Below are 21,470 nucleotides of genomic sequence, written 5' to 3'. Positions count from 1 at the left end.
TGGTTGGCCAGCCCCACGCCCGACCGCCTTTGTCTCCCCAGTGACGATGTTTTTTTACACACCGCACTAGGTACTCATTTGAGGCTGAGTCGACCTAAGGGAGGCACTGGACCGGTTCAGATAACCGTCACCGGTGTTGGCTGTGAGCGGGAATCGAACTCGTGTGGCCGGGTTCGTAGCGCAGCGTAGCGCTAACCGCTGCGCCACCGCTCCGAGACGTCGTGACGTTCGTCTCGCGCACAACGCCACAGCCGAGGCGGTCGTGTGTTCACGTGTGTTCACGTGTGTGTTCACGTGTGTGTTAATGTGTGTTCACGTGTGTGTTCGCGTGTGTGTGTTCACGTGTGTGTTCACGTATGTGTTCATGTGTGTGTGTTCACGTGTGCGTGTTCACGTGTGTGTATTCACGTGTGTTCACGTGTGTGTTCACGTGTGTGTTCATGTGTGTTCACGTGTGTATTCACGTGTGTTCACGTGTGTATTCATGTGTGTTCACGTGTGTGTTCATGTGTGTGTTCACGTGTGTGTTCACGTGTGTGTTCACGTGTGTGTGTTCACGTGTGTGTTCACGTGTGTGTGTTCACGTGTGTGTTCACGTGTGTTCACGTGTGTGTTCATGTGTGTTCACGTGTGTGTGTGTTCACGTGTGTGTTCACGTGTGTTCACGTGTGTGTTCACGTGTGTGGTGTTGGGCTGGGCCCTGCACCCCCCCAACTCGCTGTAAGTTCACTCCCCCGCGCGGTGCGAATCATCGTCACGGTGGCTTCCCACACGACTATCGCTCTACTGCCCCCCCCCCCAACCTGTCTGAGAGGGTTTGGAACAAAACATCGGTCGTGGGATTTGGCCAAATAACCCCCATGCAGGACCGTGCTGACAATGATTTGAGATAAATACGTGACATCGTTATTGTTGTTGTTGATGATGTTGTTGATGCAACTCTGGGGGCAGTGCCAGGCTCGGTGCGCTGGCGTTGTTATAATTATTATAAAAGGGATCCCTCCATCCAGCAGCGGATTGACATAAGGCTACGAATGATGAATTACGTGGACGCTGATCTCTATAATAATAAGTGTCTAAGCGTAGAGGCCGCAGCATCCCGGAGTTCCTGACAACTTACTCCTCCAACTTACTCCGAACAAAAATGTTGCCCGGACCCCGTGTTGCCCGCTCAAGAATGCACAACACTGCCTCCCCTTCCCTTGCAACCTTATCTGTCTCAACGCCCACACCACCACCACCACCACCACCTGCAGCACAAGCAGCAGCAATTCAAGGCCACTTCGTGCTCAGACACACAACCGCACGGTTCGGCTTCTTCAGCGTCGCAGCCGTCGTCTTTCCACCCCCCGAGCTCCTCCGCTGAGCCGCGGTTGGCCCACATACGGTGCGATAGAAGTTCAACACACGTGCGCGCGTAACGCGAGCAAGGTGGGGAGCGGCACCGCAGTCGAGACTGGAGCAGCGAGCGTCGTGGCGATGACCGCTTCTCCTGGCGGCGCCATTCACAGGGCGAAGGTCGCCGCTGCCCGCGCTACCGCGGTGAGTTTCTCACGAGCTGCGACGGTCTTCGTGTCTGACCTGACCGCCTTTGTCTTCTTCTGATCGCGTGTTCGTGTGCTCATCACCGTCATCAGCCATGATCTATCCACTGCAGGTTGGACACCTCCCCAAGCCATCGCCCGTGTCTCATAGTCATTCTTTGCGAATTCGGTACGAAAATAAAAATCTATATTTCACGAGCAGCGATGTGAGACGGTGGCGGGCCTGAAAGAGCCGCGGGTTGTCGACCCCTGGTATAGCCCCCTGCGTATTAGCCGATTCCATCGCTCCATCTCCACCGTGGACGTTCACTCGGGGCGTTTCCCTCTCCCTCGTTGTGCTGCCACTCCGGCGTTGGTCTCGACGATCTTCGCCTCTCGTCACGTGCCCTGACCCGGCCCGATCACCTCCCTTGACCCCCGACAATTTAACGTCCAAATCAATGTCCACGTAGGATTTTCTCTGCGCGTAAATGGGTCCCTTCTGTCTGTCCCAAGGCCTCATTCTCAGCATGCCCCCCACGCCGCCCCTGTACACCTCCGATTAGCACGGTTGGGCTACGTACGGTGCGAAAAAAGTCAAACTTCATGCGTGCGTACAGGGTTGGCCACAAAGTCCCTTTGCATAAGAACAGAGAATCATGGGACCTCTAATGTCGCCATCCTCCACTCTCAGCACGCACGTGGATTCATGCCCAAGCTCCCCTCGACAGATTATTCCAAATGGATGGCTGCAAAACCTCATTCCTCGTGCCCTTCACCACGCAGCTACACCAACAGGTTTCAATATAATCTGTAAAAGGTGAGAGAGAGAGCACTAAAAACAACCCCATCATCAGGCTGGGAAAACCCCACAAAACGTTTAAAATAAAGAAAAACACGCGGCCTTTGTGCATTGTGCAGCAAAGTCGAGGTCAGCAGTCCCTCTCCTGCCCTCGTCTTGTGTCACACGTCGACTTATATCTGAGCAAACCGGACTGCAGTTGTCCATCTCTGCATCGCTGCTGCCCGTGGCACCAGTCGGTCACATTGGCTCAGATGTCCCAATCAGAATATTGACGCAGCAGGACTGCGGTGAGCTATGAGTCTCTTGTTCACTGATGCCCGGTAGTTTGATGGTGGCCTCCTGAGACGAGCGGACCGACAAACAAGGCGTGGGTCGCCGATGTGGCCACCGGTTTGATTTCAACTTGTTCTCGTAGATCACGACTCACCCACATCTCGAACACCACCATCACGAGCGTCCTCTCTCATCCCCCACCCCACCCACTACCCACCCACTACTCACTACCCCCCACTACCCCCCCACACCCCCCCACACCCCCACCCACTACCCACCCACTACCCCCCCACACCCCCCCACTACCCCCCCCCCACACCCCCCCACTACCGCCCCCCCTCTGGCTTTATCTCCACCAGTGCGGCGGGAGATCCTTGAGTCTCTTCGTCATCCAGCTGACTTTGTCCCTCGTCGGCGGCCTCAGACAAGTCGAACGGACGTGCAACTGCACCGTCGGCGGCTGCGTCAACAACGCGTGCCGGTACGACACGTGACGGTACATCACGTGCCGGTACGACAGGTGCCTGTACATCCCGTGACAGTACAACACGTGCCTGTAGAACACGTGCCGGTACATCACGTGCCGGTATGTCACGTGCCTGTAGAACACATGCCGGTACATCACGTGCTTGTAGAACACGTGCCGGTACAGCACGTGTCGGTACATCACGTGTCGGTACATCACGTGACGGTGCGTCACGTGCCGATACATCACGTGCCGATACAGCACGTGCCTGTAGAACACGTGCCGGTAGAACACGTGCCGGTACGACACGTGTCGGTACATCACGTGCCGGTAGGACACGTGTCGGCACATCACGTGACGGTGCGCTCGGGTCCGGGGGCTCCTCTCGAGCGCGTGTGAATTTGCACGCGTTTTTGTGAATCGGCGTACGGTGGTGAACTTGAGAATTTGTGGATCAATTGGAGCGCCGTTGCACCGCTGGTTACGAGAGAAACTCGATTTATATTTGGCTCAATAATAACACGATCGGTTCCTGCTGCTGCTGCTGCTGCTGTTGGGGGTGAGCAGGAGTGGAATCAGAACGGACGGCTTCGCTCGCTGTGCTTTTGGCTCGGTGTGTCTGGGCGAGAGGGTTCGAATCCCAACCGGGGCGCATTTCCGTGTGAACTTTGTCGGTTCTCCCCCCTGTTATGTGTGGGTCTCCTCTGGGGTTCTACAATTTCATGGCATAGCTTACATACAAATGTAGAAATATATACACACATACGATGTAATTGGTATTGGCCAAACATACCAATGCTGAGAGATGACATTGCAAATTGACTCCACTGGGATGACACAACGCGAAATCAACTTGGCAGGACCCTCGTGAGAGCTGCGTCGAGTGGAGGCGGCCCTTGAAGCCGCAGTGGTGTTCGCGAGCAGTTGCAGGGCTGCGCCTTAACCTTTGGACGTCATGCCTCCCCACCGCCCACCCACTCACTCCCTTTGTTCCCATCGCGATCGCAGCACCAACAACAGCTGCTACGCGTTCAAGAAATGGACCGATGACAAGTTGGACACAGAGTTCGGATGCACAATGGACAACGAGATTCGCTGTTGGGTAAGGACGCCTCCAACGACTTCAACACACGACTCAACGACAACAAGAGGGGATTACACATTGATACACGGTGTAATAGGCGACGTTCTGGACAATGGACCTTCTGCAGGAGGAGTGCCGTTGTCCTTCCCCCACGCAACCTCCGATTCGCACGGCGAGCTACGTACGCGTGGTGCTGATGCAGTTCGACACCACAACGTACTTGTACACGCGCAGCGTTTGACTTCTTTCGTGCGCGTGTGCCATCACTGTTCCAGGAAGACGACGTCTTTAGCCACTTGGATCGGGTCAAATCCACGAAAATGGAAATTCGTGCAAATGATTTGCCAATTGGCAGGTCACGTGCCGCACAATAGGACACATTGACAGGCCGTGAACTTGAGCACGCACGGCAAACGTACAACTAGAACTCGTAGCAACGCTCTTCTTTCCACGCGTGATTCACAGCAGGCAAACGATGTTGTCGCTCGTGCGTGTGTGTGGATGTAGGGAGCATTTGTCTCGGGGCTCTGTGCCAACTACCGCTTATCAGCGATTACTGATTATAATCAAAGAGGACGACGACTTGCCTATATAAGGTGCTTCATTAATGAAGTTCCTCTGCAATGCGAAGAAGCTTTGCATCGCATCCCAACCGCCCTGGCTGCTATCGAGCCTAGGGACACCCCCGTTGGCAGCTGCAACTTGGCGGCACGAGGAGTGAACTCAGCATGCCAAGTGGCGTTCTGGACCCGTGCCCCTAGTGGACATCCGTGAGGAAAGAGCTTCACAGCTCATCGGATTCCTCCTGCTGCGGCATAAACACAGATGCGGATTTCGAAATGGGCATTAGCCCTGTCAGTAAGGGGCGGTGTCGACATTTGTCCGTGTTTTTTTTCTGATTGACAGTGAATGTTTTAGTTTTTCTGATTGACAGTGAATATTTGTGTTTTTCTGACTGGCAGTGAATATTTTTGTGTTTTTCTGATTGAGAGTGAATATTTTTAGTTTTTCTGATTGAGAGTGAATATTTTTAGTTTTTATGATTGAGAGTGAATATTTTTAGTTTTTCTGATTGAGAGTGAATATTTTTAGTTTTTCTGATTGAGAGTGAATATTTTTGTTTTTATGATTGAGAGTGAATATTTTTAGTTTTTCTGATTGAGAGTGAATATTTTTAGTTTTTCTGAATGAGAGTGAATATTTTTGTGTTTTTCTGATTGAGAGTGATTTTTTTTAGTTTTTCTGATTGAGAGTGAATATTTTTGTTTTTATGATTGAGAGTGAATATTTTTAGTTTTTCTGATTGAGAGTGAATATTTTTAGTTTTTCTGATTGAGAGTGAATATTTTTAGTTTTTCTGATTGAGAGTGAATATTTTTAGTTTTTCTGATTGAGAGTGAATATTTTTTGTTTTTCTGACTGACACAAAATATTTTTTATTCTGATTGACAGTGATTTTTCGTTCTGATTGACAGGGAATATTTGTAGTTTTTTTCTGATTGACAGTGAATATTTTTAGTTTTTCTGACTGACAGTGAATATGTTTTGTTTTTCTGATTGACAGTGAATATTTTTGTATTTTTTTCTGATTGACAGTGATTTTTTTTTGTTCTGGCAGAGTGGATCGTTCCTGTGCTGCTTTAATAGAGATTATTGCAATGAAGGGCTGAACCCAAAGACCCCTAAACGTCCCACAGGTGAGACTTTTCAATCTCCAACGTTGCATCTTCACAGTGCACTGTCCTGCACCTTGAACTTCTTTCGCTCGCCGCACGTAGCCAACCGCGCCAATCGGAGTGTGCGGGAGAAGGACAACAAACTTAAAACACAAATCAGTTCTACAGAAATTAGTTTTCATTCTTGGTATAAATCCTCGTCTAAGAATGTGGTCACGCGCACGAACGTGCGTGACAGTAATGGCAAAGGCACAGCCGTGAAATTGCTTGCTCACGCCCATGCTGGCAGAAGGGAATTACCACCAGACCCCTCTGGCGAGCCACCTCTACAAATGTAACTTTGGTCTACTCTTCCACGCTGGCCAGACATCTTGAGAGAAAGGCGGGAGTGCCCGCAGCTTACCCCCCCCCCCCCCCCCACCGTCGTACATTTCCACCTGCCAGTGAACTTGACTCTTGTGATGTGCCAAATCGAGGCCGACCGAAATTCGGTTTCTGTTTCGGCGCCGACAGTTGGCAAATGGCCTCTTGGGGCATAGTTTCGGTTTCGGCCGAAAGTCAATTTTTAACTTTCGGTTTCGGCCGAAACCAGAAATTCAGTTTCGGTCGGCCTCTAGTACCACATGTGTGCTGCTGAGTGGTACACAGAGGCAGTGGGGGGTGGATTTGACCAACTTACCCCCCCCCCCCCCCCCCCAGTGTTTCAACTGCTGCGCCGCGTGAGCTGAAGGCGACCTGTAGATGACTCCATGAAGAAGGCCACCATAGCTCATCGGATTCCCGAATTATGAATAAAGATCCTGATTGGGTCCAGCACGTTCGCCGTTGCACTGTGGCCGGCATCCGCAGCAGGCGATCAACGGCAGCGCTGAACCTTTACCGCTGCCTGCCGCACAGCTGTCAGCCCAGACGGTTCACCCCATAGTCTTGTGCAGGCAAATCGAGTTTTTAGGTCCATACAGCGTAAAGCAGTTTCGATACGGGCAAAAAACGAGTCTATTTGTTTGTGTTTCTCTCCTTGTGGGTGGTGCTTTGTAGGACGAACGTGAAGATGTATAAGAGCACGGGGTGACCAATACGGTGTGACTTGTATAAGAATCGGTTTTACCCTTCCTGGTGATAAAACAGGAGGTGATAATGGAACGTCGTAGTTTTTGTTGTTTTTGTTATTTTCTTTGAACCTATCTCCGTGACTTTACCGAAAGACCCAAAGAATATGTGCTAAGATGTTCAAACACCAAACAGAAACCTTTTACAATAAATCAAGTTACTGCATTAACCACACACACGGTGATTGTGATGAACATGCAAACAGAACACGCGCTGGTAACAGATTGCCAGACAGGGTGAGACCGATTCTTATACTTTGATACTGACATGAAAGCTCCAATGTTGAAGGTCTGAATTGATCTGTGACAAAGTAAGGCCCTGATAAGGGGTTGACAGGCATGTAGCAGTGTAGTGTATAGTGTAGTGTATATTAGTGTAGTGTATAATGTAGTGTATATCTTGTAGTGTATAATGTATAGGATGAACATTGAGATGTATAAGGGGCACGGGGTGACCAACAGGGTCTGAATTGGTCTGTAATAATGTAGGGTATACTGATAACAGGTTGACAGGTATGTAGTGGTGAGTGTAGTGGTGAGTGTACTAGTGGTGAGTGTAGTGGTGAGTGTAGTAGTGAGTGTACTAGTGGTGAGTGTAGTGGTGAGTATACTAGTGGTGAGTGTAGTGGTGGTGAGTGTAGTGGTGGTGAGTGTACTAGTGGTGAGTGTAGTGGTGAGTGTACTAGTGGTGAGTGTAGTGGTGAGTGTACTAGTGGTGAGTGTACTGGTGGTGAGTGTACTAGTGGTGAGTGTACTAGTGGTGAGTGTACTAGTGGTGACTGTAGTGGTGAGTGTAGTGGTGAGTGTACTAGTGGTGAGTGTACTAGTGGTGAGTGTACTAGTGGTAAGTGTAGTGGTGAGTGTACTAGTGGTGACTATACTAGTGGTGAGTGTAGTGGTGGTGATTGTCTATGTGTTTGTGTTTCTCCCTTGTGGCGATGTGACTTTGTAGGATGAACGTTGAGATGTGTAAGGGTCACGGGGTGACCAGCGAGGTCTGACTTGGTCTGTAGTAAGCTAGGGGGCACTGATCAAGTGTTGACGGCTGTGCTGCTTCGTGTTTATTCTCCGGGGGGCCAACGTAGCGAACGTTTTGAGTCTCGTCCGACGAAACCGCTTCGAATGCGCGCCGACACCACCCGCGGGCAGACGCTGGAGTTCACGATCCGAGTGCGCCGTTCAAAGAAAAGTGCGCGCACGCTATCCGTCGACGCGCGCAATCCATCGACGCGCTTGTGTTGCAGACGGCGGCGAGCGCGGATCGACGATGAGATACGTCTTGATCACCATTATCCTGTTCACCATGGGACTCGTTGCGCTGTTGTGCAGGTACTGGTCATCATCATCATCATCATCGTGGGCATCTGCGTGGGTAGGGTGCACTGTGGGGTGGGTGTGTGTGTGCTGGCCACCCACCCCCTCGTGCACCGTGCCGGGCTTCGTAGGTGCTGCTCGCTAACAGCACTTGCCCCAACAGTCTGTTACAGGCTACACGGGGGATCTTTGTCTTTGTGTGGCAGCTTTAAGCGACCCGCAGGGAGCCCAGGCCACGAGGAGGGGCACCCGAATCGGCAGATGAATGAAGTGCAAACATGTTCAGGAACATAATTCACAAACAAATGATTTGATTCCAAAAATGAACCATAAACGACGAAATATTTTTTTATAAAACATTGCTGCAAATAGGAAAAAATATCTTTCCCAAAAATAAGCAACAGCGTAAAATGTAGTATCCGCTCCCGGCATGTGTGTGTGTCACTGAACAGCACCAGGCTGGTTTGATAACTGTCATGCGCATGAACGCCACACGCACGATAACCTAATTGCGAGAAATGTGCCTTTAAATGTTTGTGTTTTATTACCACCGTCAATTACGCGGTGCAACCGAAATAACAGAGACGTCGTTATAGCCGAACATGTTATTGTATGCAATGGCGGAGCCAGGATTTTCAGGTAGGGGGGCAACCCCTCCAGCAATGAAAAAATTATAGGAGTTGTTAGTAAGTAAGAAGTTGTTAGTAAGTAAGGAGTTGAAACTAAGGATTTAAAACAGTCTGCCTCAGCAGCAGACCATGCTTTCCCACCTGATGATGGACGCTTGTGTTGCGCCCGAAACGTCGTGATTTATTATATTTTATACCCACGTGACTTTACCAAAAAAACAAAGAGTAAGGACTTGTCCCTTGCTTGTTATTCGAGACGTGTGCGGCGATGGCGCAGCCATCGATTGAGGGTCGAATTCGAACTGTGTGTGATCGGCATCGCGCTCGCTGAAGGTGAATGCCTTCAGGGAAGTCGTGTGCTGTATACGCAACTGCGCACAATTCTGTGAGTCACGTATAACTGCTTTGACGTTACTTATTGCCAATTATGGACTCAGACTATTGTCCTATCATCTCATAGAGTCCCTGGCACGTAAAAAATATGCTACACAGTGGCAGTGGGGGTCGCAAAATGCCGATTTATTACTAATAAACCCCAATGATCCGATCGAAATTAAGGATTTCGATCGGATCATTGGGGGGGGGGGGCACGTGCCCCCCCCCCCCCCCCCACTGTTCGTCTGTGGTTCCTCCTCGCGCCTCTGAGCGCGAGCGTATCCCCTACCAAATCATCGTTAATTACCCCTTCCTATTACTATATTATTAATGTAATGTAATAGGCCGTATGTGAATACTGCTTAGCCCACGCGTCTTTACGGTTTGTTTTCTTCATCAATTGTGTTGTTGTTTTCAGCCTGACATGGTCCAGACTCAGCAGCAACGACGTCCAGCTGTGTGGACGACAAATGGTGCTGAGAGACGCATTTCACCACTTTCACGCAATATCATTCACAATAGAGGTTTTTTTGGGTTAGATCACGAAAAGATGTATAAATGTGTCGTTAAATCCACCACCACCCGACAGAGCCAATTAGTAAGGGTTGTTACGTAAACAAAACGTGCCAATTCGTTACTAGTTCATCACAGGGGTGTGTTGGAGAGCAAATCCACAACATTTACAATCTGAGCACGACGTTTCGCCAGTAATTACAACTAGCATCATCAGGCGAACAGCCAAATCTGGCAAACCTTACTAGTTGGCTGTGTCGGGTGGTGGCGGGTTTAACGACACATTTATATATTTACGCGATCTAACCCAAAAAAAACTACCAAATATATTACGGACGATATTGTTAAGTATCAGCAGCGACAACAACAATTGTTGTTTGTTTAGCGATCGCGCCACGCAAATCACGACGTTGGGTTGAAGCTCGACTCCGTCCGGCCGACTTCGCCTGCGAATGTCGTGAGATGTAAAACAAAAAATATTTCCGGATGAAATTTTTTGGCGTCTCGATGTTTTTGTCTGTTGCTGTTGTCCCCTCTTCGTCCGTTCAAGGAGATCCTTCACATCGATCAGCAATTCCCTAACCCGAAGGAGAAGCACGCCGAGAGGGTGAGAGATATCGCAGTCAAACTTTCCTCGTCCGCGACTCCTCTTACCTGCGGCCGATTGCCATTCGCGGCAGCTGCGAACAACTCTGATTATCATCATCATCATCATCCGCGACCATTTTTACTTTTTTATTTTAACCACGGATATCGGCGATTTTCCCCGGTGATGCGTAGCTAAGCAGCTTACCAATGCTCGCGACTGTTCTGCGGATAAGCTACATACGTAGTAGTAGCTACTTCTACACATGTAGTAGCTACGGGCTCCGCACTTTCAAGGGCCCGCGCTAAATGCTTTCAAGCTATCAATTCCGGTTCAGTGATTCCGCACTTGCTCTATTACTATAGTACTATACCGCCTAAAACTTTTATGAACGACTGGGTGTTTAAGGTTAGCGATTTGTCGTATTATCTGGCTGTATAGCAAATGAAAAAATACAATTGACTATGCAAGTAAAAAATGTGTGTTTTAGTATTTGTGTGTTTTTTATTTAGTGCCCCTTTATAACAGCACATGCTACAGGCCCCGCGCTAGCTGAATCTTTGTGCGGAGCTTCGTCTCGGTTTGCAACGTTGCCCGTCCTGTCTCCCGCACGGCGCAGAAGTCGCTGCTGAACGAGGTGCAGCTGGGAACGAGGCTGGCCGTGGGCGGATTTGGCCAAGTGTCGCGCGCGGTGTGGAGGGACCGAGCGGTGGCCGCCAAGATGATCTTGAGCAAAAACGAAGCGAGCTTCCTGTGGGAGCTCGACATGTACAAGACCCACCTGCAGAGCCATCCCAACGTGCTGGGTGCGCGCGCGTGGATCTACAACCCCGCTCGCTTCAAATTGCTATCGCGAAAATTCCCTGTTGATTTGGCGACGTTAAGGAATTGGAAACCCCTAAATTGGCACCAACTCAGTTAATGCCGACAAGCGAACACGTATATCGCCTGGGATCATGGGAACGAATTCCCGTAAGACTGTTTCCCTTCGTCTCACCCACTGCCCACTCACCACCCACGTGTGCATGGTGTGTGCCGTCCTGTGCATATGCGCGACTCTCCCCTCCCTCCCCTACCGCCAGCGTGCCTGGGTTCAGACACGTACGGGTGGCCTGACTGCACAATCCACTACATCATTACGGAGCTACATCCAGCCGGTTCTTTGTACGACTTTCTGCTCGCTCAGAGCGTCCAACTCCCCCAGGTAAGGAGATGTGCATCGCATCGGCGCCATTAACGAGACACACACGTGGTTGCATTTTGCATCGGTCTTCACCGACGATATGGAGGGATACTCATACTCTTAGGTTTTTTTCGGTAAAGTCATGTAGGTAAAAAATAAAATTGAAATTAATAAAAGTAAAATAAAAAATCACGACGTTTCGGAGGCAACACAAGCTTCCGTCTTCAGGTGGAACCGTCACAGCCCGATTGCTGTATCAAGTAAAGGGTAATTCCAAGAGACCCGACCTTGTATCTCGGCATCTCTTGAGGAAGGCCAGCGTCTCGAGAAGCTGTGACTTCTTGTCTCGTTGTCTGTTAAAAACTCTAACAGATAGGTGGAATTCCTCCCCGTAGAGGGTATTAATTCTAGATTTGAAGCTTTCGTGACTGCAAGGATTCATACTCTTAGGTTTTTTCGGTAAAGTCACGCACTTTTATTAATTTTAATTAAATTTTTTACCTACGTGACTTTACCGAAAAAAACCTAAGAGTATTAATCCTTGCAGTCACGAAAGCTTCACATCTAGAATTAGATATGGAGGGAGATGAAAATTAAAAAATGCACAAAGAAGTGTCGAGACGTGCACGCTGGGAATTAAACTGCGCACCTGTGCAGGCTCTAGGCACAACTCAAACTGCTAGAGAGAGTCAGAGAATTCTAGATTTGAAGCTTTCGTGACTGCAAGGATTCATATTCTTAGGTTTTTTTTTTTTTTCGGTAAAGTCACGTAGGTAAAACATCTAAATTAATAAAAATAAATTAAATAAAACAAAAATCACGACGTTTCGGAGGCAACACAAGTCTCCGTCATCAGGTGGGACCGTCACAGCCGGATTAGCTGCATCAATTGATGCAGCTAATGCAGCTAATCCGGCTGTGACGGTCCCACCTGATGACGGAGACTTGTGTTGCCTCCGAAACGTCGTGATTTTTGTTTTATTTAATTTATTTTTATTAATTTTGATGTTTTACCTACGTGACTTTACCGAAAAAAAAAAACCTAAGAATAAGAGTCAGAGAAGCCTGGGCAGGGATGGGTCGAAGCAGAAGATTATTGGCGTCTGCTCAAGAATAAAAGTGGAGTGGCAGCCAAGAATCAGAATCGGAAACTTTGTTCAGACTGAAGGAATCCGATGAGCTATGAAGCTCTTTTTCGCACGTATCCAGATGTCCAGTAGCCAGTGAGTGGAACGCGTCTGCGAGTGCATCTATCGATGGGGGCGATCCAGCGGTTTAAATCAGCTCCTCGCATGCAGCTGCTGGGCACATCATTGAGATGTTGACTACCTCGACTGGTATGCAGGAGGTCGTGGGTTCAATCCCGATCCTGACGCCTGGACAGTCCGTTCTCCTATAACGCGGCGGTTGGCTTCCTGGAGAGCGCTGCGTTATGGGAAAACGGCGTTATAATAAACAATGTATCGTGTAGGGTACAGCACAGTCCGCGATAACACGGTGAGATGCGTACGCAGGCTGAACAAAGACTGAGGCACGTGGGTAGCATCTAGAAGCATCCAGCAGCATCCCGCCGTCTTGTGTGATGATGCTACGCCAAAGCAGCCGTACAACCGCTGATATCCAATTCGCGTGATAAAAAGACGCAGCGTTATAGGAGAACAAACTCTATATTTGGAGTTTGCGTGTCTCTCTCCCCATGGTCGCGTGGATTTTTCTCCGGGTCCTCTGGTTTTTTTTATCCACATTTAGAATCAACGTCACTATGCGTTTCGAGTATTTGCCTGCTATAAATTGTCCACGCGATGATTAGCATCTTCGTTGAGCTATCATTTGTGATCACCAGGTCGCTTCTGAAAGAAGAGCTGTGGAGCTCGGTGGGCCTTAACTTCATGAGACCTCCTTTGCCAGTAGCAAGATGTAGTAATAGTTTTTTACCCTTTTACCTGGCAACAAAACTGACACCTTTATACAAGGGATCATGTTTGCATTAACCACAACACTTGCGGTCAAAATGCAAACAAAAAGACAACTCCGATAATGTATGCACTGTCCCTGAAATGGATTGGTCCACACCCGAGACAGCTTTTTGCGTCATCTGGTCCAACACCATGTGCACGTGACGAACTCCTCCGGTCGCTACGGTTTCCTCCCACGCACACATATATATAAGCAATAATGACTTGGCCGAAAAGAACTTAATATACAGAGAACCGCAGAGCTTGGAGGTGGACAGAGGAGGGGAGGGGGGGGGTGCTTGTCTGCCTTCGTCCGCGTCATTCTTCCTCTTCGAGACGAGGCGAAGAAGCGTGCGGCGCGCTCCAAGTCGAAATGAAGAAAGTCTTCACGTCTCGTCTTTGAGTTGCACTTCGTGTTGTTCCTGCGTGCAGGTGATGGTGCTCTCCCACTCGCTGGTCAACGGCCTGAGACACCTGCACACGAGCATCGCGGGACACATACCCAAACCTTCCGTCGCACACCGAGACCTGAAGAGCAAGAACGTGTTGGTGAAGAGCAACGGGGAGTGCTGCGTGGCGGACTTCGGACTCTCTGCGTATCACGAGAGGTGACTTGAACGTTTAGCGTCCACCTACTTCTCTCTCGCCTCTCCCCAGCACCCCTCCTCATCCTCTCTCTCCTCCCCGTGTCTCTCGCTGCTATCACCAATGTGATGCTGACAGGAAGCAGCCGGAGCTATGCACCTTTGAATCTCGATTGAAATCTAGATTTCTTTAGAGCTGCTGCTTGTCGTCGTGGTCGTGTTTAGTTTGTTGTGCTTACCCCCCGCACCTCCGATCAGCGCGCTTGGTCACGTACGGTGCGTATTGAGCCAGAGGGCCGCCGTCCACGCGGACGTCCGAAGAAGCGATGGATGGATGGAATAAAGGAAGACATGAAGACGGTCAACGCATCCCCTGAAGATGCCCTGGACCGAGCCAAATGGAGAAGACAATGCCGAAAAGCGGACCCTGTGCCACAGCGGGAAAAATGCTAGGAAGAGAGAGAGGTCACGTACGGTGCGAAAGAAGCTCAACTTGACAGACATTGTCTGATTGACGTGCAACATTTAGACGAGCAGTGACAGGCGTTTGTATATGCTGCTGCTGTAGCACCATTCGTGCAAACTGCATCTCGCCACGCATAGGGCACGTACATAGATCAAGACATGTGCAGACAATTAAGTGAATGTTTAATAAAAAAACTAAACGTGCGGACAGATGGAGTCCACGTGCTGCTGTGCGTGGCGCTGCCTCCTGGCAAGCCACAGGAGATGGCTCGCACAGGAACGGAGTTCAGAATCTGAATATTTATTAATCCTGGAGAAACCCGATGAGCTGTGAAGCTCTTTTTCACAACATCTGTGTGGTGATCCACCGTCTTTGCAATAAACTAAAATGTTTCGATTTAAAGCTTTCGTGACTGCAGGGATTCATCTTCTTGGTTCTTTCGGTAAAGTCACGTAGAAGGAAAAGACAGAGACCTGTTCTCCACCTGAAGACGGCTGCTTGCCTTGTGGCCAAAACGTCGTGAGAATTATTTTATTATGTTTTATTTTTAATATTTTATTATTTTCCTTCTACGTGACTTTACCAAAAGAACCAAGAAAAAAAACTAAAATGTGTTTTATTTCCCCAGATAAGGCCCGCCGAGCTATGCAGATCGTTTTTTAGAAGCGACCTGGTCGCATATCGTAGCTCAACGAAGTAGCTTTTCATCACGTGGAAATGTAGAGCAGACAAACACTCTCAACGAATGTTTCTAAATGTGAAGGGAGGACCCGAAGAAAAATCCACGCGATCACGGGGAGAGAGACACCGCAAACTCCAAATATACAGCAGCAGGCGTCAGGTTCGGGATCAAACCGACGACCTCCTGTGTACCAGGCGAGGTCGTCAACATCTCAGAGCCACCGTGGCGCAGTGCTGGGTGCTGGGTTGTAGTTTACGTGCAGCAGCATGCCCCGCCACTGTCTCCACAAGTTGCTGTCATCGTATTCTAGAATTGCTGCTGCTGTTGTCGTTGTTTGTTTGTGTGTTCTGACATCAATCCATCCGCGTGAAACTGCATTCGAAGTTCTGAACAGAGGGCGTTCATCCCGACGGACAGCGAGCTGTCGGGAACGCGCCGGTATGCGCCTCCTGAACTCCTGAGCGGCGCGCTGAAGCACGGCGGCCCCATCGCGGCGTACACCCGCGGGGACATCTACAGCCTGGCTCTCGTGCTGTGGGAGATCGCGAGATGCACCGACCTACCGGGTTTGTCGAAACACGCACGCATTGCCTGCAGGCAGAGAAACGCACGCACGCGCACGCGCACGCACGCGCGCCAAGATGCCCTCCACGTGAAACAGCGAGCACCCTCCCTGTCCACATTCCACTCCTCCCTCAAGAAGACCTCGGCCTCTTCTCCCTGGGCCCCATCCTTCCCTCCATCCCTAGGCAGCCACTGGAATTCCCGGACGCACTAAACCTCCCTCCCCCATACCACATCCCTCTCGTAAACTTTGTGAAGCGCTTTGGATAAAGGCGCTTTGTAAATTTAAGATAAAAGAAGAACTGGGAAAACATTTTCACACGGGTGGATTGATTTTGCGAACTTTAAAACTAAAAATTGTCGTGATTCGTGACATTGCAGGCCAGAGGGATGTCCCGATACTCCGACACACAGCGCCAGCTGTCGTGCCGTGCACGTGTGTAAACATGTGTAGTAAAATTTCGATTTAAAGCTTTTGCGACTGCAGGGATTCATCTTCTTGGTTCTTTCGGTAAAGTCACGTAGAAGGGAAATAATAAAATTATAAAAATTTTAACATAATAAAATGCAATTCTCACGACGTTTCGGCCACAGCGTCTCTTTCCGACAGCCCTGTTCTTCACCTGAGGACGGCTGCTTGCATTGTGGTCGAAACGTCGTGAGAATTTAATTTTATTATGTTTTATTTTATTTTATTATTTCCCTTCTACGTGACTTTACCGAAAGAACCAAGAAGATGTGTAGTAAACATGTGTAAACATGTGTCGCACCGTCCGATTTGCACGGTTGGCTACGTGCGGTGCGAAAGAAGTTCAACATACACGAACATGCATGGCAGGCCCCGCAAACCCCACCGGGCCTGCAGTTTACGAGCGTGCACGTGATATTCTCCTGAGCCATGTTCCCGTCCGTAGGCACGCACGGCTATTTGCAGAGTGTGGGGAAGTGTATGAGCACGTGTACATGTTCTTTGGGTCTTTCGGTAAAGTCACGTGGATAGGTTCAAATTAATAAAAATAACGTGAAAATAATCATGATCAAAACGTCGTAGTTTTTTGTTAGTTGTATTTTTTACTTTCTTTTTATTAATTTGAACCTATCTACGTGACTTTACCGAAAGGGGCCGTCCATAAATGACGTCACGCACCCAAGGGGGGGGGTCAGACATTTGTGACGATGTGTGACGACGGGGGGGGGGGGTGAAAAATGTGACGTCACATCAAAATGCACAACTTTAAATAAATATAGACAACACGTTCTACTGAATTAAATATACTTTTTGATAAATGTTTTCTCCTACAATATCAGAGTGCAGCGCCACATTAAATACGCGCTACAATGACAATAGTTTATAGCGATTTGAAGCATGTTTTATTTTTTGGGGGGGGGCAGAGCTTTGTGACGTCATATTTGAGGGGGGGGGCTGTCTTTTTGTGACGCCGTGTGACTGGGGGGGGGGGGAAATCGTCCAAAATCGCGTGACGTCATTTATGGACGGCCCCAAAGACCCAAGGGAGTATTGTTTTGCTGTGAAATGTTCAAATCACCAAATACATGAACTCTACCGCCATCTACTGCACGGAAGACGGCGGTACACGCCTTGTCTGCAGAATGGGGACCGCGTGGGGGCTTCTCCAGGTGACCTCACCGCCCAAGTTTAAATGTCCCACACGCGTGGACTTGGGCAAACATCCCGATGCGTCGGGTGGACGAGGGTATACGAAAATTACCAAGTGAATTTTGATTAAAAACTTTCGTGACTGCAGGGATTCATATTCTTGGTTATTTCGGTAAAATCACGTAAAAGGGAAATACTAAAATAATATTAATATCAAGCAATATTTTATTTTACTATTTCCCTTCTACGTGACTTTACCGAAAGAACCAAGAATACCAAGTGAATATTCACGTACGGTATCAATATACGTAAACGACGACGTGAATATCGTTGAATGTGAATACGCCTTGTATGAAGTTGACGCATTTGCTGTCTGGAATGACATCTGTCGTCAGATATCAGTCTCCACTAATACAGCACGATCAGCACGGTTGGCTACGTACGGCGCGAAAGAAGTTCTACGTACACACATCTAATCTAGTTCATATTTATGGAGTGCCTTCAACGCAAGGCGCTCGGCATAGCTTACAAAGCGATGACAGAATAGAGTGATTTAGATGGCAGGGGCGTGCTGCAAGGATAGGAATGAGTGAGAGCGATAGAGGGGTGCTTAGGAATGACGAAGGGGTAGGGGAGGGATGGGAAGGAGTGGAGGGGCGAGGGGTAGACTCCCTATACCACAGGGAGTCTACTCGACTTCTGAGTTCACAACCTGATGAGGCTCAAAGTCGTCTTAGCTCAAACGCCGTCGCACTCTGATGTTAAATTACGTCATTAAAGGTTGGCACGGTGGCTATGAGATGTTAACGACCTCGCCCGGTATGCAGAAGGTCGTGGGTTCGATCTGAACCGTGCCGCCTGCTGTATATGTGAAGTCTGTAGTGTCTCTCTCCCAGTGGTCTCGTGTCTTTGTCTCCGGGTCCTCCGGGTTTTACCTCGACATTTAGAATCAACATCACGCGTTTAGAGTATTTTGCTGCTGTACATTTCCACGTGATAAGCCGCTTCGTTGGGCTATCATTAGTGGCCAGGTCGCTTCTGAAAAATAGAGTTACACAGCTCAGCGGGCCTTACCTGATAAAATAAAAAAAATGTTTTTAGTTTAACTTCTTAAGTCCCCAGTGTGGAGCTTTATTGGTCAGAACATGACCAATGCTGTACTTTGGCACGGTATAAATGATACCCCGGTAAACGTGACAATCTTGTCGGGTGGTGGAGGGTCACTGACGCGACGTTTGGCGTAGACCCTACGCTGTGGCCTCGCTCGTCGTGGCGTTGACTGCGCGTCGCGTGTGCAGGCCGCCCCGCAGACGGATACCAGGTGCCGTACGGCGGCCTCGTGTCAGAGATGCCCACGCTGGAGGAGATGGCTCAAGTGGTGCACGTGCAGGGACAGCGGCCCACCTTGAGTCCCCATTGGCTGTCGCACCCGGTGAGACACAGACTCCGCATCGACACACAGCCACTGTGACGGGAGTGGGAGCTAGAAGAAGACACGCTACTCCGATGAAGAGTTCCTGCCCCGCCAGGAGTGCATATTTGTTCCCCTTCCCAATATTTGTACCCTGTTACTTTTATTACTAAGTGATGTTTATGTTGCATTTCCCAAGTTCTGTAAAGCCTTCACTTTACGACCACCTTTATAACTTATCGTGAAGATTTTCGCAGACAGTATTTTGATTCATAATCGATTTCAGGGTTAAGCCATCCAATGATCTGGCCAAATCATTGTCGTAAGAACCTCCACTGCCTAACATAGCTGAACAAAATAAATTGTTGGCATGTACAAGCGTCTTGTTATCGTTTCAGCTCAACAGTGGAGAACGAATGTCACAACCGAAATGTAGCAAAGAGACACGCTATGTTGCACTTGAAACTGCGTCAAGCATCTTCAGGACAATCCAGAAAGTCAGAATAATTGTGTCACCTGACCCGGGCTTCTAACTTGTTTACGAAACAATTGATGAGTCTACTTTCATTCTCCGTTTCACTTTTTCATCCCATCAGTTTGATCTTCACCACTTTGGCCGAACCAATGTAGTTTTATCTTTGTCCTTTCCTGGGCGGTAACTAACCATAGCCAACCCGAACCGTAACCCGAATGCTAAAGGGTTTCATAATGGTTGGAACAATTGTTCATTCCCATGGGGATAGGTGGGGGAGAACAAATGTTCATTGGTAGGAATGTATATCTATCTAGCTAGCTTTTTTAGAATTAGGAATGAGTTTTGCATGAAAACATTTTGGATATTGGATTTTGGGCCGAATTTAGTTTTTTATTTAATGTTTTCGGATTTAAATGAATTAACTGTGATCGTTGGTGCGCTAGATTTAATACTTAAAATGATGATTTTTGTATAATATAAATAATTATAATAGATTTTAACTGGTAAGTTTCATATGTGAAAAAGAAAAAATTTGGCTGTGTGTTCTGGCAAATCACCCGATGATGCTGGATATAATTACCAGCGAAACGACGTACTACTCAAATTGTAAATGTTGTGGATTCACTCTCCAACACACCGGTGGGCTGAAGTAGTAACTAATTGGCGCGTTGTTTGCGTGACAAATCCCTTACTGATTGGCCGTGTCAGGTGGTGAAGGGTTACGACACATTTATACCTACGTGATCGAACCCAAAAACCTTTATTATGAAGAATATTGGTCGCGAAAGCCTACGTGTTAAATCTATTCTATTTCGCATTTACATAGTGCCCTTTTGAGGGCGCTTTAAATTGCAATCCGACGGCGTTCAGCGAGGAAGGCGATGGAATGGATGGAGGGACAGCGGCTGGAAATGGAGCTGATGTTGGTGCAGCAGCTGGAGATGTATTATCGCATCGTGAGGCCATGTTGAGGCCTTCACCCAGCAGTGAATAGACCATGGCTTATACAGATGATGACTTTGACTGATGTGCCCTCCGGTACGTGTACTTTCAGATTCAGCAGTGCGCGTTGTATTTTGTATAATTATTACAAGGGCAAACTTGATCCGTCACAGAAAATATCATCATATTAGAGGTCATGCCAATGCCTCACTTTACAGAAGTCGTGGAAACTGCAATTCCAAATCTGTGAGTGCCCTTAATATCTTGCCATTGTTGCGCGTGTGTGCGCGCGCGCAGATTCTGATCGACTTTGCTCGCACCATGACCAAGTGCTGGACGGCCGCTGCGCATCTCAGGCCAAGTGCCAACGAGGCCCTCAGCGCCATAAACGTCTTGAAGCTCAGAAGCGGCGTGCAGTCGCCAGCGCCGAGCCCCTCCGCGTGACGAGCCGGTTGCGGAAAGAAAATGAAAAACAGCGGAACTCCGTTCCAATCCCCGTTGATGTTGAGCGCTTGCGCGCAGGCTTTGGATCGATTGCGCTGGCGCGGGGCACCCCCGGACGATGGGAGGAAAGGGCCGCGTGGTTCCATTGATCTACGGGGGAAATATAATCGCGGATTTTGCAGGAGAATCGCGGCACGTGGCCAGCGGCCAAAGCAATCCACGGTAAATTCGCGGATTGCAAGGTTGCGGTTGTTTTTGTAACCAGCAAACGGCGCAAATCTGCCGGATGATTTAGGCTTGAGATTAAAGTGAAAAAAAAATGTATCGCCTCAACAAATCACGTGAGCACAGCTCGTCTGCTTTACACAAACCAACAATGAGATTGATCATCGTAAACTTGACCTCTGCGGTCCCCCTGCAGCTCAACTCCTGCAGCTCCACATGCAGGCTGCCCACGTCCACGGATCGTGGTCTGTGCTCGACAGAATGTTCTTAATCTGCCGCGGCGTGCTGCGGATTGAGGGAGCGACAGAATGTGTGAGTTGCAGGCTTTCGTGGATTATTGGAGCGAGGGTTCGTGGAGTTCTGCTGTGTAACGATATAAGTAACTGAAGCGAGTATTTGATTGTAAATGTTGTGGCTTTGCTCTCCAACACACCGGTGTGCTGTACTAGTGACGAATTGGCACGTTCTGTTTACGTGACAACCCTTACTAGTTGGTTGTGTCGGGTGGTGGCGGGTTTAACGACTGCATTTATATATTTACGCGATCTAACCAAAAAAAAAACTCTAT

The 21,470-nt window shown here is 48.8% G+C and overlaps 2 protein-coding genes across 2 annotated transcripts; both read left to right on the top strand.

Moving 5' to 3' along the window:
- Positions 1 to 1,207: 1,207 nt before the first annotated feature.
- On the top strand, positions 1,208 to 16,057 carry LOC133350761 (bone morphogenetic protein receptor type-1B-like). Its single transcript, XM_061565485.1, has 12 exons — positions 1,208 to 1,542; positions 2,961 to 3,082; positions 4,076 to 4,169; positions 5,770 to 5,848; positions 8,181 to 8,265; positions 9,673 to 9,727; positions 10,318 to 10,374; positions 10,973 to 11,159; positions 11,436 to 11,557; positions 13,924 to 14,099; positions 15,608 to 15,757; positions 15,973 to 16,057. Exons 1-12 carry the CDS (start codon positions 1,480 to 1,482, stop codon positions 16,055 to 16,057), a joined length of 1,275 nt encoding a protein of 424 aa, XP_061421469.1. The 5' UTR covers positions 1,208 to 1,479.
- Positions 16,058 to 18,725: 2,668 nt separating this feature from the next.
- Positions 18,726 to 21,103, top strand: LOC133350891 (activin receptor type-2B-like). The gene is made up of 2 exons (XM_061565723.1): positions 18,726 to 18,837; positions 20,531 to 21,103. Exons 1-2 carry the CDS (start codon positions 18,754 to 18,756, stop codon positions 20,675 to 20,677), a joined length of 231 nt encoding a protein of 76 aa, XP_061421707.1. The 5' UTR covers positions 18,726 to 18,753; the 3' UTR covers positions 20,678 to 21,103.
- The last annotated feature ends 367 nt before the right edge of the window (positions 21,104 to 21,470 follow it).

The sequence above is a fragment of the Lethenteron reissneri genome, chromosome 4 (assembly GCF_015708825.2).
Source record: "Lethenteron reissneri isolate LAM-NWPU_2019-01 chromosome 4, ASM1570882v1, whole genome shotgun sequence".
Lineage (NCBI taxonomy): Eukaryota > Metazoa > Chordata > Hyperoartia > Petromyzontiformes > Petromyzontidae > Lethenteron > Lethenteron reissneri.
Note: the sequence above shows the minus strand (reverse complement) of the source record. Positions and strands in the feature narration are given on the sequence as shown.

Excerpts from the sequence above, each read along its gene's own strand:
- LOC133350891 (XM_061565723.1), top strand. The coding sequence starts at position 18,754 with ATGCCCACGCTGGAGGAGATGGCTCAAGTGGTGCACGTGCAGGGACAG. Across the intron at positions 18,838-20,530 it reads CCCATTGGCTGTCGCACCCG|ATTCTGATCGACTTTGCTCG; the intron begins GTGAGACACAGA and ends GCGCGCGCGCAG.
- LOC133350761 (XM_061565485.1), top strand. The coding sequence starts at position 1,480 with ATGACCGCTTCTCCTGGCGGCGCCATTCACAGGGCGAAGGTCGCCGCT. Across the intron at positions 9,728-10,317 it reads AGCTGTGTGGACGACAAATG|GAGATCCTTCACATCGATCA; the intron begins GTGCTGAGAGAC and ends CGTCCGTTCAAG. Across the intron at positions 11,558-13,923 it reads AGAGCGTCCAACTCCCCCAG|GTGATGGTGCTCTCCCACTC; the intron begins GTAAGGAGATGT and ends TCCTGCGTGCAG.